Genomic DNA, 17,681 nt, shown 5'->3' with positions numbered 1-17,681 from the left:
CACACATTTTCTTCTATTTCTTCATCCTTTCTAAATCCGGCCCTCTCTCCTTTTTCTTTTCTAGTTTCTTGTCTAAATCTTCTAATTTTTCCTTTGATAATTTCTGTATCTTCTTCCCTTTTATTCCTGTGCTCCTGGCTCATTTCCTAATGAGTTTCACCCTCACTTACTTGTAATAGTTTATCCTCTCAGGCAGCTGAAGCAATGTGTGTTTTGTCTTCCCTGACCTTGACCGAGTACCTGCAGTAGCTGGGAGAGTAAAAAATCCCCTGCAGCTCATTTTGTTGTGTGCAGACCTTTTACCAGCTCTTCAATCTTCTTCTTTTTTTTTTTTTTTGGCCACTGTGATAGGCTTCATTACTGACACTCGCTACAGTGGCAAGAGGTGATTATTGTGACTGGGATACTCAGGAATGACCATGCTAAATTGACTTTGCACTTCCCATATCAAACATGGTTGTTCTCTAGGCCTTTCCAGTTCCCACCTGCATTTATTTGCCTTGATGTCTAGTTACTCAGTATGCCTCCAGACAGTTTCTTCCCATCTCTCTCAAAGTGGCATGCATTTCCCTTTCAAAACCTAAAGGAACGGCATGGAAACAGACATCAGGGATATGTTACTGTTTGTAAGATACATCCTCTGTTTTTCTAGAATCGCTTCTCTTTCTCCTTGTACATTTTAGGGTTTTTTCAGTTAGAAGGCTCAGGCAGCAAGAGTCCTACCACCTCATGTTCTCATGGGTCAAATGTTTTCATCCCCTGCCTGTTGTTCTTAATTACAGGCCTTTTTGACCCTCCCAAGGGGTAACCTAGATGAACACAGAAAGAGGGAAGAGGAAGGCCGCAGATTTGGAGTCCTTGCCTCATTTGAGCCCTAAGAATTATACTAATAGTCATCTAATCATGAGCTGTTATGCTGTATTAATTTCTTTCCATATGTGCTGCCAGCTTCTTTCATTGCTATGTGTAGGGGCTGTTAATAATAATTCACATTCCCAAATGTACCAAAGACTAGTAGTATGCAAAATGGCATCATATCAGATTTAGAAATAACTTTGCTAATCCTTTTCATACATTAACAATTATAGAAATTTGGGGGACTGGAAACAGTCTTCAAATGTTTTTGACTGTGAAAATAAATTAGTATTACAATAATACCACAAATATTTTAATGAAAGTAATTTTTCTATATGCCAGTTCATTATTGCTTTTTGTGTTCTTTCCACAGAGGTTATGTCTTTGATTATGATTACTACAGGGATGATTTCTACAATCGGTATGTGTGATTTTATTTCTACAGATCCTACACAGTTTTCACTATTTATTTATAATGCTGTCACATAATTTACTTAGAGAGGGTTTTGGTTTTAATTTTACACAATATTCATTATCTTTATTGCATTTTGGGGAAAAAACTCTCTAGGAATAGACCTCAATATAGGATAAGATTTACAGAAAACCTTGAAGATTCATCCCCCCCACTCCCCGGGTCCTCCCATTTCTTCACGTTAAGCAGTTCTGTTGGTGTCCTGACTGTCTGAAAGCTCTTTTTTGAGCTTTTCCTTTACTGAAAAATTAAAGGATACAAAAGGAAAAGTCTGTGGTTTCTTATCCCTGCAGAGTTCTTCCCCAGTATGATTTCACTGGGATACATTGCAGATGTGGAAGTTCTTTAAGTATGAGGGTTTGAGAAAGTGTTTATCTTGATGTTTATATTTGTGAAATGTCTCCTGAGAAATGTGTTCTTTCAGGCCTCTCTTTAGAAAGCTGAAGAGATCTCCCATCATGTAATCATTTGCCTATACTATTCTGCGGCAACTGCAGAGGTATAGATTCAGATAGGGTATGCAGAACAGAGGAGGGCCATTTTTTTACAGCACCTTGCAGGAAGAACAGACCAACAGTGAGTGGGGCGGACTTAATGCCACCTTTGTGCCGTCCAAATTCTTTCTTGATCCAAATTCTTTCTTGATCCCATCTCTTGGTGTGAGTCAGAGCGGCACCAAGTGTTACTCCAAGTACTACCTACCATAGCTGCCTGTTGGACACTCTGGGGCCCACAACAGCCAGAGCACAGTGCTCTTTTACCATACCTCTTCCCTCCTATTTATAAGCCTGCCTCCAGCACACACCTACACTAGGGGCGGCAGAGGAGAGTCGTGTGGGGCTGCTCTGCCAGCACTACGCCAGCAGGTGAACCCCTTTATTCAGGGCAAAGGGACCATAGCAGGGACAGAACGGGGCCTGAAATTTTAGGGAGAAAACAAATGAAGTGGTAATGTGTCCTGTAAATCTATATTTTGAAGCATTTTAGAAACAAAGAAATTTTCATCCAGTAGGCCACCTATGCAGGTTCCTTTGTGGCCATTTGTTTTGCATCCCTTACTCAATGACCCTAACACCTCAGGCAGCAATGAAGATGGTAGACACCTGGAACTGTGAGCCAGCACCTCATCATGCTCCCACTTTATCAGACCCTGGTAATAATATAGTGACCTCATCCTAAGAGAGGTTCATTTGTGGGGTTTTCACCTTCACTTTCTCTGAATTTCTTCATCGGAGTTGCTATGATGGTACAAGCATTTCACAAAGTACTTTTTTGTGACTGATTGTCCCCAAGCATGAAAGCTATGTGAGTTCTGCAACCCTACAGCCTACCTTAGGATTCAGTAATCTAGGTGTAATACACAGGCAACAAGAATGATTAGAGGTAAGAAATAAATTACATATGAAGACAGATTGAAAAGTTTGGGAGTGTGTAATTTAGAGAAAAGATGATCGAGAGGGGAGGTGATAGAGGTGTACAAAATAGGGAGTAGTAGAGAGAGAAAGCATGGTGTAGAATTGGGCACTCCTATTTACTATTTCTCTTAATACAAGAGCAAGAAGACATTCTATGTTCTTGCTTAGTTAGCTTCCTAACACAACTAGGCTATTAATCACTAAAGTGCTCTCCTCTGGGCTATTCCAACCCTGTCTTTGCCTTGCAGGTTAACAACAGGTGTACTCAAGTCCCTTTGATTCAGGTGGTATCCAGTCCCTGACAATGGTTACTCACAGAAATCCCAGATCTTTCCCCCCCAGAGGAGCAGTGTACTCCAATTTAAACTTAAACCCCAATCCTGTATAACAATCACCACTTTAATAAAGGTTTCAGAGTAGCAGCCTTGTTAGTCTGTATCCGCAAAAAGAAAAGGAGAACTTGTGGCACCTTAGAGACTAACAAATTTATCTGAGCATCCGATGAAGTGAGCTGTAGCTCACGAAAGCTTATGCTCAAATTAATTTGTTAGTCTCTAAGGTGCCACAAGTCCTCCTTTTCTTTTCACTTTTAATAAAAAGGCTTATTTAAGAAAGAATGGAGAGTTAATTAGAAACAAGAGAGAGTGGTGGAAACAAATGGTTATGATCCAAAACAAAATCATAAAAAGCAAAGCTGGGTCTACTCTTATTAAGAGTTACCTTTCTTATCTAATAATAGGTTTTCCACTCCAAATTTCAGTCTGTTACAGAGCTGGCCAGCTTCACAGGAGCCAGTTTTTCATGAGAACATCTCTGCTCCCCAAGATGTTTCCTCAGTGACAGGGTACAGGGTTTCCCCACCCTATGTGAAACCAAAAGAATCTTTTATCTTTATTCATAGACAGGGTGATTGTCTGTTGTAATGTTCCTTTTTTTTACCTTCAGGGGGTTTCAGATGTTTGTGGTTGTCTCTGATGGTTTTTCATTCCTAGTCTTGGGATGGAGCAAGGTTAGGCAACTGAGCCTTACATTACACTACCGGCTAACCAGGGCAGAGCGACAACTCCCTCCTGCTTGAATGGGCCATCACCTAGGCATATGATCTGGTGACTAACTTTTACTCCACAAGTCCATAAAGCATATTTGCAATATAATTACATTCTTCCTTAAATATTACCCATACATACATCTCACAATGATTATGAATCTTGACAAGTTAGCTTTCTGTAGACCTTATTCTTTATGGATAAATGTCCTGCAAGACATGTTTGATGTAGTGAGTTTGTCAGGTCTGAAGTGAGAGTTGTTTGCAAAGAATGGGGGTATCCTTTGCCAAAGAGCCTCTGTGTCGCACTCAAATACTAACTGTGGGAGGTTAGGTAGAAAATTCCAGTGTGGACAGTTAATTCTAAGAACATAAGAACATAAGAATGGCCATACTGGGTCAGACCAAAGGTCCATCCAGCCCAGTATCCTGTCTGCCGACAGTGACCAATGCCAGGTGCCCCAGAGGGAGTGAACCTAACAGGTAATGATCAAGTGATCTCTGTCCTGCCATCCATCTCCAACCTCTGACAAAGAGAGGCTAGGAACACCATTCCTTACCGATCCTGGCTAATAGCCATTAATGGACTTAACCACCATGAATTTATCTAGTTCTCTTTTAAACCCTCTTATAGTCCTAGCCTTAGAATCTCCTCAGGCAAGGAGTTCCACAGGTTGACTGTGCGCTGTGTGAAGAAGAACTTCCTTTTATTTGTTTTAAACCTGCTACCCATTAATTTAATTTGGTGGCCCCTAATTCTTATATTATGGGAACAAGTAAATAACTTTTCCTTATTCACTTTCTCCACAACACTCATGATTTTATATACCTCTATCACATCCCCCTTAGTCTCCTCTTTTCCAAGCTGAAAAGTTCTAGTCTCTTTAATCTCTCCTCATATGGGACCTGTTCCAAATCCCTAATCATTTTAGTTGCCCTTCTCTGAACCTTTTCTAATGCCACTATATCTTTTTTGAGATGAGGAGACCATATCTGTACGCAGTATTCAAGATGTGGGCATACCATGGATTTATATAAGGGCAATAAGATAGTCTCCGTCTTATTCTCTATCCCCTTTTTTAATGATTCCTAACATCCCGTTTGCTTTTTTGACTGCCGCTGCACACTGCGTGGACGTCTTCAGAGAACTATCCAAAATGACTCCAAGATCTCTTTCCTGCTTAGTTGTAGCTAAATTAGCCCCCATCATATTGTATGTATAGTTGGGGTTATTTTTTCCAATGTGCATTACTTTACATTTATCCACATTAAATTTCATTTGCCATTTTGTTGCCCAATCACTTAGTTTTTTGAGATCTTTATGAAGTTCTTCACAGCCTGCTTTGGTCTTAACTATCTTGAGCAGTTTAGTATCATCTGCAAACTTTGCCACCTCACTGTTTACCCCTTTCTCCAGATCATTTATGAATAAGTTGGATAGGATTGGTCCTAGGACTGATCATTGGGGAACACCACTAGTTACCCCTCTCCATTCTGAAAATTTACCATCTATTCCTACCCTTCATTCCCTGTCTTTTAACCAGTTCTCAATCCATAAAACGATCTTCCCTCTTATCCCATGACAACTTAATTTATGTAAGAGCCTTTGGTGTGGGACCTTGTCAAAGGCTTTCTGGAAATCTAAGTACACTATGTCCCTTGGATCCCTCTTGTCCACATGTTTGTTGACCTCTTCCAAGAATTCTAATAGATTAGTAAGACATGATTTCCCTTTACAGAAACCATGTTGACTTTTGCCCAACAATTTATGTTGTTCTATGTGTCTGACAATTTTATTCTTTACTAGTGTTTCAACTAATTTTCCCGGTACTAATGTTAGACTTACCAGTCTGTAATTGCCGGAATCACCTCTAGAGCCCTTTTTAAATATTGGCGTTACATTAGCTATCTTCCAGTCATTGGGTACAGGATGGTCCACTACAGGATATCTTACACCTCCGTTGAAACTTTGTGTACTGGTCACCACCTCTCAGGATAGTGACGCACTGGTTGGTTCATATGATTTATAATTAGGTCCCTACCAATTTCACAGCGGTAAAAAACGTGTCACGGACCATGAAATAAGCCCTTCCCCATGAAATCTGATCTCTCCCTTGCTGCTGGGAGTGCCCGAGCCAGGGGGCTGCTGGCTGCAAGTCCTGGCTGGGCTGGGGAGGGAGAGGACTTGCCCTCCCCCTGCACGGCTGCTCTCACTTTCAGGGGGAGATCAGACCCATCTCAGAGTGCCTCCCTCTGCTGCAGGAAGCTCCAGCCCCAGAGGTTCCTGCAGCTGGAGGAGGTTTGTGGAAGTGGGTCCGATATCCCCCTGCTGCTGGGAGCATCCCAACCAGGGGGTTTCTAGCTGCCAGTTCCTGCTGGGCTGAGGAGAAACAGGACTTATCCTTCCCTTGCATAGCGGTTCTAGGGGAGTGCAACGTGGGGAGATCAAACCCACTTCTGGGTATCTTTTGGGTTGGGACCCCCACAGTTATAACACCATGAAATTTCAGATGTAAACAGCTTAGCTGAAAACATGAAATTGACCAATCTTAAAACCCTCTGGCCGTGAAACTGATCAAAATGGACCCTTAATTTGGTAAGGCCATATTGATAATAAAGCATACCATATGTACACTAAAAACAGTGTTAACTTTTCAGTGATGAACTGAATACACAGTTAGTTAACTGTGTTGAGAATTGAATGTTCACCTTAAGTTGAAGGACTTTGTAATGCATGTGGCACAGGGTTATAATAAGAGAATATGACACAGCAGGATTAAATGACTGTGGAATTAAGGCACAGATAAGTAAAGGCACTCTGGTCTAGTGGATTAGGCATGTATCAGGCAAAACATACATTAGGAGACCTGAGTTCTAATTCTGGGTCTGGTTCTGATTTGATATTTGACCCTGAGCAAGTCCTTACTCTTTCTGTGTGTCTCTTTCCACATATTTACCTAACTCAGTCACAGGAGATGTGTCATGGTTGCTCTGAAAATGAAGCACTATATAAATATTATTATTATTAGCTATTACTAAAGTTTCAAGGGACTATATAACAGCACTGCACACAGAGAGTAAATGTCTTTCCCTGCTATTTCTGCACAGAGGACTGGAAACTGAGTTTTCATTAGCAGATTTTCCTCCTCAATGTTCCATCGGATTTGGTGTTCACCTCCCTGAGGAACAGGAAGGAAGTTCAGCGCACAGAACCTACATATATGCTGAGATCCACCAGAGACCAGGACTGTTTGTAACTTTATGTCTCCATTCCACCTCCTGACCACTCCCTTTATCTCCCTCTGAGCCCTTGGCAGCCTGGCTCCCCTAGCAGCAGCAGCTAGCCCCCAAACCCTGCCTAGGGGGCATTACAGCATTCAGGAAACCTCAGACCTTCCATGGTTTGGTGTCCACCATCTTTTGCTGCCCCTTCCCATCCCTCATCACCACCCCTTGCTGCCCCTTCACAACCACAGAAACCAATCACCATAGAGCTGCAAGGGGACTTGCAAGAAGGGGTAAGTTAATATCAATGAGATGGTGAAATCCCCCTGCCCAGATCCTCTAGTTTTTTATCCCCTCCCTAGCCCACAGCTTTTATGTTCTAAATGTGTTTCCTAGGCTTTCTGTCAGCTTTTTATCTCTCTCCCCTTGTCCCCTAACTTGTGCACAGATTAGTGAACTGGTATTGATCCACTGTGTTTAGGATTCAAGGAATTTAATTGGGGAACACTCCATTGTGGGGACTTAGGGAGTATTTTCATTCACTTGAATGGGAATTTTTTGAATTCATAGTTGCCATAATGCAGAGGGCCCACACTAGGGTCATTCATTAAAGTAGTCCCAGGAGTTTTGGTGGTTTCAAAGTGTTCCATCTTTTATTTAAAAGAATACATGTCACTCTGTCTTGGACAGGTTCCACTCTTTTAATGCCTTTCTCTGACAGACGCACACCTCTCTCAGTGAAATGTCCCTTACACAATTGCACAGGTGGTTAAATCCATCATTTGGCAGCATGACACTGTTGCACTATTTTCTTTAATGTTTGGTCTCAGGACTGTCCATCCCGTTTAATGTGTGTGCAGTCTGGAGCTGGAAAACTAAAATCCAAACCATGCATGTAATAAAGGAGCCAAAATGTCATCACGACAAAGTGTGTAGCAGTTATTTGTGCTCAATGAAATGTAGTGGATCTGCAGAGAGCAGGAGATGGATTTTCCATGATGCAAATAACAGCGCTCCATAAAGCATCCCTCATTTAATTACACAAAATCTGAGAGCTATGCACACTGGGCTGTGACTGAAATCCAAATATGGCACTTCATGTGCAGAGGTCCTTGAAATCTAATTTGACTGTGATATGAAGTGATTGATTTGAAAGAGAAATTTCCTCTAAAATAACATGAAAATATAATTGACAGGATCACCAGGACATGAAACCACATCTCAGGATTTGTAAAACTATTCTCTTTTTTCTCAGATTGTTTGATTACCACGGTCGTGTCCCACCACCACCTCGTGCAGTGATACCATTGAAGCGCCCTCGTGTGACCATGACAGCAACTCGTAGAGGGAAAGGGGTTTTTTCCATGAAAGGGGGATCACGATCAACATCTAGTGGGGCGTCTTCTTCAGGATCCAAATGTAAGTTGCTTATATCAGTTAGCTTTTCTTGGAACTGGCTTTAATAAGGGGAAACGCTTTGTAACTCTTATCCTGATGGTTACTCTGGTTAAGGTTGTTACCATCTTCCATTGCAACCCTTTGTTTTAGTCCCTTTATTACTTTGTCTTGGAAAATTGGTTTGGCTTTGAGAATTGCCAGACTTACTCTGAAAGCAAAGAAAAACATTTCTGCAAAGTTTGGAGGAAATCTATTTAATGGCATTTCAGTTACAGATCATTTAAAAATTACCCTGATTTGTAATGTTGACTCTTGTCTAATGTTCATCTTCCTCTATGTCAAAAGTGGCTTGCTCAAACTTTCAATGCCATGAGATCTCCTTGGCATCTCATAGAATCATAGAAATGCAGTGGCTGGAAAAGACCTCAAGAGGTCACCCCAAACTGAGGCAGGATTAAATATGCCTAGACCATCCCTGAGAAGTGTTTGTCTAGCCTGTTCTTAAAAACCTCCATTGACAGGAAGCTCATGCACTTGCTATACATGAAAGAAATAGGCTGTAATTAAGCAACATTATGAAGTATTTTGTTGTCGACAGTTTGAGGCCCAATCTGTCTCCCACGGATTTCAGTGGGAATTATGGGCCCAGTCCTGTTCTCATTGATATCATTAGGATTTTGTTTGCTGTTGACTTCGGGGGAGGGCAGAAGAAGGAGAAGTGCAGGCAAAAGTGTCTTGTTGTTGTTCAAGAGGGTGCACAAAGCAGGGCTGGGCATTCAGAGAATAATCAAAGTAGTCTGTCAGTTGCACTCAGATCAGGGACTTAACTAAGAAAAATAGACTTGACCCACTTCCCTCATCATCACCTCCCAAAACATGCCCTGGGAAATTCACTTACCTCCCCATGTCTCTTCAGCATCCATTTATCTCTTCCCTACCACTCCTGTGGAGTGATAAAGCCCCCTGGATCTTCACTGGAAGAAGAGGAAAAGGGGGATGGGAGTCAGACACTAGGCAGCATGGAGGGGCCTAGAGAAAGATCCTCTTAACAGATCTGGACATCACTTAACAAAAGCGCACCTAGCGGGGAAAAAACATGAATTCAGCAACAGTACACATGACTGGAAAGTAAAATAGGAAAATGATTACAAACATGACATAATAATGAGATAACATAGTGAGTTTTCCCTGCTTGAACTGCCCCATCCCAATGTGTTTGCCAAAATACATCCCCGGGTGCTAGACACAGAGGCTTACAAATAAATACCTGTCTTACCGCCATGGTGTCCTTGTGTGTGAAAGCATCAACAGGACAGGGCAGGGCACAGCACACTCACTGTCTCTCACAGAATAGGTGTAGTTCCTTGTACAGACAGAACCATTGGAGACAGGTAATGGGAGAAACCAGTAATGTTAACAGGAAAAGTATGTTCTACAGATTCTGGGCCTTGTGTAATAAAACCAGAGAGCAGTGCTGGGCAATGCTGGGGAACAACAACAAGCCACAGGCATTGCCCCAGCCTGAGATGGGCATGCAGAGTAATTGGAGTGATTATGCAAGGACAGCATGAGGTGGTGGATAGGAAGAGCAGAACTTCTCAATTTCTGTCTCCAAACTGTTCATCCTTGATTGCTCAAATACCATGACCGATCCATGTCACCCACTGTGAGACTGCCCTCCTTCTGCTCCTTCCTTGCATTCTACTCCCCACTCCCACTACAATGTCCAGAACAGTTCCTGTATAGAACCTCGTGTATCAGGCATTGTGAGGGGGGTGAGGCTAGTGGCATCTCCTAGTCATTAAGTTGTTGGGCCTCCACTTCCCCCACTGAGATCCAGAAGGAGGTGGGAGGCAGACAGGTTGAAAGTCTCTGGGTAAAGGTGAATAGGGTAAAAAAAATAGGGGTGATATTATAATATGGATCTACTATAAACCACCAAACCAGGAAGAGGATGTAAATGAGCCATTTCTAGAACAAATAAAAGAAATATCCAAACACAAGATCTGATTCTACTGGGGGACTTTAACTACCGAGACATCTGTCAGAAACACAAAAATGTCCAGTAAGTTTTTGGAATGCACTGGGGACATCAGTTTGTTCCAGAAAGTTGAAGAAGTCACCAGATGGGCAGCCATTTTAGATTTGACTCTGAACAACAGGGAGGAATTGGTAGTGAATCTGAAGGTGGAAGGCAATTTGGGTTAAAGTGATCTTGAAATGATATATTTCATTATTCTAAAGAAAAGGAGGAGTGAGCAGAATAGTCACAATGAACTATAAAAAAACAGACTTTCACAAATTTAGAGAACTGGTAAGTAAGGTCCCATGGAAGAAAATCTATGGGGAAAAGGAGTTCAGGAGCATTAGCAGTTTCTCAAGGACAATATTAAAGGCACAACTGCAAAGTATCCTAATGTGAAGGAAACATAGGAAGAACAGTAAGACACCAATATGGCTCCATCAGGCGTTCTTTAATGACCTGAAAATCAAAAAGGAATCCTACAAGAAGTGGAAACATGGACAAATGGCTAAGGAGGAGTATAGAAGAATAGCTTCTAGCTTCACGTAGGGACAAAACCAGAGAGGCTAAGGCACAAAATGAGATACACCTAGCAAGGGACATAAAAGGCAATAAGAAGAGATTCTTTAAATACGTCAGAAGCAAGAGAAAGATGAAGAAACATGTAGGTCCTCCACTTAGTGGGGAAGGAGAGCTAATAACTAATGATACCAAGAAAGCTGAGGTGTGTGATGCCCATTTTGTTTCAGTCTTCAGTTAAAAGTTTGATGGTGACCAGATACTCAACCTAGTTAATATTAAAAACAAGGGGGAAAGAATGCAAGCCAAAGTAGGGAAAGAACAGGTTAAAGAACATTTAGATAAGTTAGATGTATTCAAGTGGCAAGGCCTGATAAAATTCATGCTAGGGTACTTAAGGAAGATGCTGAAGCAATCTTGGAACTATTAACAATTATCTTTAAAAACTCATGGAGGTCAGAGGAGGTCCCAGAAGAATGGAGAAGGAAAAAGATAGTATTGATATTTTAAAAGGGGGAACATAGAGGACAAGGGGAATTATAGACCAGTCAGCCTAACTTTGATACCTGGAAAGATATTGGAACAAATTGTTAATCAATTTGTAAGCACCTGGAGGATAATAAGGTTATAAGGAACAGCCAACATGGATTTGTGAAGAACAAATCATGCCAAACCAAACTCGTTTCCTTCTTTGACAGGATTACTGGCCTAGAGGATGTGGGGAAGCAGTGGATTTGTTTCATCTTGATTTTAGTAAGGCTTTTGACACAGTCCCACATGACATTCTCATAAGCAAACTGTGGTTTGTTATGAAATTACAATAAGGTGGGTGCTCAGCTGGTTGAAAGACCATACTGAAAAAGTAGTTATCAATGGTTCGCTGTCAAACTGGGAGAGTATATCTAATGGGGTCCCACAGAGGAGAGTTCTGGGTGTGGTACTATTCAATATTTTCAGTAATGATTTGGATAATGGAGTGGGGAGGATACTTATAAAATTTCCAGATGACCCCAATCTGGGAGAAATTGCAACACTTTAGAAAACAGGATAAGAATTCGAAAAACCCTTGACAAATTGGAAAATTGGTCTGACGTCAACAAAATGAGATTCAATAACAACAAATGCAAAGTATTTCACTTAGGAAGGGAAAAATCACGTGCACAACTACAAAATAGGAAATAAATGGCTAGGTGATAGTACTGCTGGAAAGGGTTTGGAGGTTATCATGGATCACAAATTGAATTTGAGTCAACAAGTGATGCAGCTGCAAAAAAGGCTAATATCATTCTGGGGTATATTAACAGGAGTGTTGGTATGTAAGACGTGGGAGGAAATTGTCCCACTCTACTCGGCACTGGTGAGGCCTCTGCTGGTGTACTGTGTTTAGTTCTGAATGAAAACTGGAGAAAAAGATGTGGACAAACTGGAGTGAGTCCTGAGGAGAGCAACAAAAATGAAAAAAAAGGTTTAGAAAACCTGATCTATGAGGAAAGTAAAAAAACTGGGAATGTTTAATCTTGAGAAAAGAAGACTGAGGGGGGATCTGATAAGTCTTCAAATATGCTAAGGGCTGTTCTAAAGAGGATGGTGATCAATTGTTCTCTACGTGCACAGAAGGTAGGACAAGAATTAATGAGCTTAAAGTTCAGCAAGGGAGATTTAGATTAGATATTAGGAGAAACTTTTTAAGTCCTCATCATTGGAAGTTTTTAAAAACAGGTTGGACAAACACATGTCAGGGGTAGTCTAGATTTACTTAGACCTGCCTCTGCACAGAGAGGTGGACTTGATGACTTCTTGAGGTCCTGTCCAGGCCTACATTTCTATGATTCTATCACAGGCATGAAGTGTTTTCTGAGTGTATCTCTGGAGGTGTCCCTCTTCGTCTCTGTATTCCCCTGAAGATGGACACAAACAGGGCTGCATGTTTTGTTCACTTGTGTATCCTCCTTTAAATATTCCCCCACTCCCTGACCATTCTATTTTTATTTGCTCAGTCATCTCAATAATGTACCAAGACTCCTAGTATCATTTTTGAAAAACAGCACATGCCTCATGATCTTCTTTTTCACTTCAGCATTGTTTAGAATCTATGTATTTATTAAGATTGAGCAGAGGAGGGAAGCTCCCAATTAAGCGTGATTGGGTTTTGTTTGTTTTGTAGTCTCTTTTGCAGCCCTTGAATCTATAAGGATATTCTGTAAGGAATCAAAATGCAGATAGATCTCCTCTAGTATTGCCCTCATTTTTCATTGCTGTAGTGTAGGAAGTGTAGTGTAGTGTAGTTATGAGAAGTTAGTATAGGAACATGCAATTCCTTACTTGTCTGCACTGATAGTCTAATATGAATTGGCTTCTTGGGTTTGCTTTGCCTCAGGAGGATAAATTATTTTAGTTGAGGGTTTTTTCCTACACCACAACATTGCCGTATTCCCTATTCCAAGAAATTCCATTCCAGGAAATAGTGCATTGTGGCAAAAATCAAGATTTTAATAGCTCCCACTATAGATCAGGGCACCTAAACTTTGTCCAATTATGGGCCACATTGGCAACTTGCTATGAGCCCGAGGGCCATGCCACATGTGTATAAAATGGAGCAAATTGCAGTACCCCTATATTTTTAATACAGAGGTGCAGCTCAAGGACTCTAGATCCCAACATGCCGTGCTCTATCTTGATTCAAGTGGCCTTCAGAGGCCTATACTTGTGCATTAGGCCATGATCGAACTCCCACAAAAGTCAGTAAAAGGACTCCTTGTGATTTTAATGAGCTTTGGATTGGGCTCTTAATCTTGAAGAGACCAGTAGGCTGCTTTATTAAAAGTATTAAGGCCACATTTTTGCAACCATGCATTAGATTTTCAAACTCTCTCACAGTTGCATATGAATTACAGTTGCAAAATCTCTTTCACATGCTTGAATAAATTACAGAAAAATATTCTTTTTGTGTGCAGCACACATGAAAATAAACAGGGGAAATCAAAAGTTTTTTAAAAAGAGACAGGTGTACAGTATATAGACTTTGACGCTTGATTTTCCCTTAGAATTACTTCCCTTTTTTACAGGTCCAACCAGCACATCCATAAAGGTGAGACATTATTTTGTTGACTTGGACAGAAATGTAATCAGCTTATTCTAAGGTGTTTATCAGGAAAATATCCAGGCAGTTCCCTCAGGGGCTTCAAGTTTGAAAGCAGAGAATGTGTTTGTTCTGTTGCTTCTTTTCCTCTGTACAGGAGGAAAATTGTGTTAGATTGTGTTAGATTGACATGTAGGATAAAGAAATTCATTGCTTTATTGCTATTAGTTCTTGTCATTTAATCCACACTTCTTGAATTAATTAGTTATTATTTCTAATTGTAATATATATTTATTTTATTATTATTTAAGTGGCAAGTCTCTCTACCAGTGAGCAACATCATTTTTTTGCTTGATTTTTTTTTTTTAATTCAAAGTCAAGTCAGGGATAAGGTGCAGAATCAGTTATGTCAAAATCATGTTGGCTGTTCTTGTGAGGGTTCATCACGTAATAGCAGAAATCTCATGAAATCAGCTGCCCTAATCGACTTTTACCATATTGGGCAGAAATCTCACCGGAAAAACAATTCCTGCAAGATTTCATCCATACTAGAACTGGAACCAAAAAATAGGCTCTTTCAGGGGCTGGGCTTACTGGTAGTATAATCTAGCAGTTAGGCCACTGGGCTTCTACTTTCCCTTGACTCCAGTGCCTCTTGCCAGCAACCACTCCAACACTGTGATGGCCTGCATCTTGGTAGGCAGTGACTCAGCCTTCCAGCCAGGTCACCAATTCAGAATGTCCTCTTCCAGGGTAACAGAGATCAAAAAAACGTTTAGAGTCCCACATCCTCCCAACAATGAGAGTCTTAAGTTCATCTCCTGATCCCTCTATGTAGCTTGTCCTCGCCTCAGGGCTTTCAGGGTCTCAACCCATCTCCTTACTCCTGAGAGGGCATTGTGGAAGGGTGGTTAATGTACCGTCAGTGGGTGGTAGAGGAGCCTATGCTCTCCCAATCAAGGCCCCATGAGAGGCAACAGTATCAAGCACCCTGGAAAGTCTCAAGGCTGATTCCCTGGTTCCCTGATTCCCGTTTCCCTCCCAACAAAGTCTCAAAGGCTAACATAAGAAAGCAAAAGAAAATGACTGAGCCTTCAGCTGGTACCCTCTTCCTGACAGTGAAGGCTTCTGCAGTACTCCTGTGCAGGTACTGTCAGGATAGGCCTGTCCTCCTTCCCTGCCTGTCCCCTTCTGAGCTGTCTGGCTCCCTTTGAAGCTCCTCCTCCAGCTAGAGCAGGCTCTTCAGGTGCCGGGGTGTGGAGTCACCTGCACCCAGAACTGCTCCTTAACCCTTTCGGTTCCAATGTGTGGCTTATACGCTGCATCACACAGGTCCATACCAATAACAGTCGGCATGGCTTTACATCAAGGCTTCAAAGAACCCCTCTCTGGAATTTAGAGAGGTTTGGATTAGGTCTGGTTTGGGGCTGGTTCTGAATACAGTGAACCCTATAGAGAATCTTATTGTGGACTCATGGAATGCAGTAGTAACATTATAAATAAATGATGTAATTGTCATAAACACAAATTCCTATACTCCCCACAAGGGGCAGCCTTGCCCATTAGTCACTGTATGTGCAAAAATAATGGAAACAAGCCATTATAACTGCAGTGAATTCTTCTCTAGCAAGTATTAGAAGTCTGAGCTCCCAGATTGCTCTTCCAACACAAAATAAGCTTGGTGAATTTGCATCCTTTTCTGAATATATTTGACCTAAATTTAATTGACCATATTTTTCTCTTTTCTTTTTCTAGCCTTTTGATTTAAAATTGTTCCATATTAGCAAGAAGGTGCTTATAAAATGGACCACATAACTGGTAGTGTTACATGTATGTTAACAGTATGAAGAAGCAGATGGAAATTGTTCTATTGATGCTAAATGGCAAACTTTTTTTTCTGATGGAAAAATAGATTCAGAAGCTTTTCAAGTATGGTATTTCTTTTTTCTAAAATGCCAAACAGGCAGAAAATACTAAACCGATTTCTCTCTACTGCGTTTATGAATGGATAGTAGGTATTTAAGAAGAGACCTCATATATCAAGCTATACCTTTAAATGGGTGAATTCATTTGGACTATATAGTTTACGTTTGGCTTCATCAGCTAACCCATTTTTGCACTGAAGTCTAAAGTACTGTAAATAGATAAAATGTTTTATACTAACCTGGAGGGGGGTTATATAAAAATATATGACATATTTCTATATAAAGAAATCTGAATCATAGTTTGCAGGTGAATCAATTTGTACTTATGGTAGGCAATGTTTTCCAAATATTGGGCAATTCAACAATAGCACTTCCATTTCTAAATACGTAATTGACATCCACCTTAATCCTCTGTTTTGAGCTGAGTGCAGGCTGTCACTTATACCTCCACATTTTTATGAGGAAAAATAAATACCGGAAAAGAACTTTTCCTCATTGCAGAGGAAAGGAATTGTTTTAATAGTGTTTTGCACAAGCACAAACTAATATAAAAACCAAATAAGCTATTCCATTATTTTTTATCCTCGTATTTGAAAGCAGATAAATATGTTTGAAAATATGTAATTGTAACCACAGTATCTTATGTCTGTAAAAAACTTTGTTGCTTGGATGAGACCTATTAGAAAAAAATCAGAAGGATGGGACTTTTATTCGAGAGTTTAAAAAAAGTAGGGGCTAGCCGTCTATGTCCGCTGTAACACACAAATCTTAATTGTAATGCTTTAATGCGTTACATTTTCTTCTATATATGAACACTAGGCCTGTTCTTCTCTCACACCAGTTTTTATAACACTGTAATTCCATCAGTTTCTAGGGAATTATTCCAGGTAGACACTAGTGAAATGTAACTGAGAGCAGAATTTAATCACCAGGGTCAGAGAATCAAAGGCCTGCACTAATCCCTGCAAATCAGAAGTCCATGCAAATCAAACACCTGTCTCCCTTTTCCCCTACCCACACACGCACAAGTGGTTGTATGGCAAAGGTTGCTTTTGTTGCGCATTTGAAAAATGTGGCCTTTGTCTTTTTCTATTATCTTGTCCTTTTTTGTTTAATATTGACCTGAAATGAGTGCTGTGGTAATGGAACATTTAGATTCAGCCCCATTGCCTCAGGTAAAGTTTGAGAAAATGGGTTTGGCACCAGGGAGTCCTGTAAGGCTGAGGGGAAGGACTTCTCCCACTGCAGGCAACAAATAGCAGTAGGGTTCATCCATGGCTGCTATTGCAACTTCAGTGTTTTACTGCTAGATTCACAGAGTTGTCCGGGCCCGCCTCCCACCACATTCTTCCTCCCAAACCTGGCAGTACACAGGGATCCTCTGTGGAGCTGAGTTCTGTGGCATGGGTAGAGTGGTGGCCCCACGTGCATGCCCTGTCATCCTGCACCAACCTCCCCACTGCACAATGGGGACAGATTAGGTGCGTCTTTTAGGTTGGAACTAAATATCATGGGTTTCTTGTGATGTCTATTCTGACTTTTTCATTCTTAGGTTTGTCAAGCCTGCCACTCCCCAATGAGGGAGCACTTCAAAACTGCTGCTTGGCCATGTTAGGTCCATCTCCAGCTGGCTGCAGCAAACACACAGCATTCCCTGTTGGGAAAATTCACACCATATCAGCTTGGAATACATACTGCTTCTTCAATCCACTATTAATAGAAACA

General features: G+C 41.0%; 1 protein-coding gene across 13 annotated transcripts in view; it reads left to right on the top strand.

The window, feature by feature from the left end:
- The window catches only part of RALYL (RALY RNA binding protein like), a 577,640-nt gene that overhangs the window by 522,311 nt on the left and 37,648 nt on the right, over positions 1–17,681 (top strand). For 12 of the 13 annotated variants that reach the window (XM_043539410.1, XM_043539409.1, XM_043539408.1 and 9 more), the window contains 2 exons: positions 1,229–1,276; positions 8,268–8,431. In XM_043539410.1, the coding sequence (XP_043395345.1) occupies positions 1,229–1,276; positions 8,268–8,431 (212 nt within the window). The remainder of the gene's footprint in view (positions 1–1,228; positions 1,277–8,267; positions 8,432–17,681) is intronic. The other variant, XM_043539415.1, reaches the window with a different exon arrangement.

Source organism: Chelonia mydas, chromosome 2 (genome assembly GCF_015237465.2).
Source record: "Chelonia mydas isolate rCheMyd1 chromosome 2, rCheMyd1.pri.v2, whole genome shotgun sequence".
Classification (NCBI taxonomy): domain Eukaryota; kingdom Metazoa; phylum Chordata; order Testudines; family Cheloniidae; genus Chelonia; species Chelonia mydas.
Note: the sequence above shows the minus strand (reverse complement) of the source record. Positions and strands in the feature narration are given on the sequence as shown.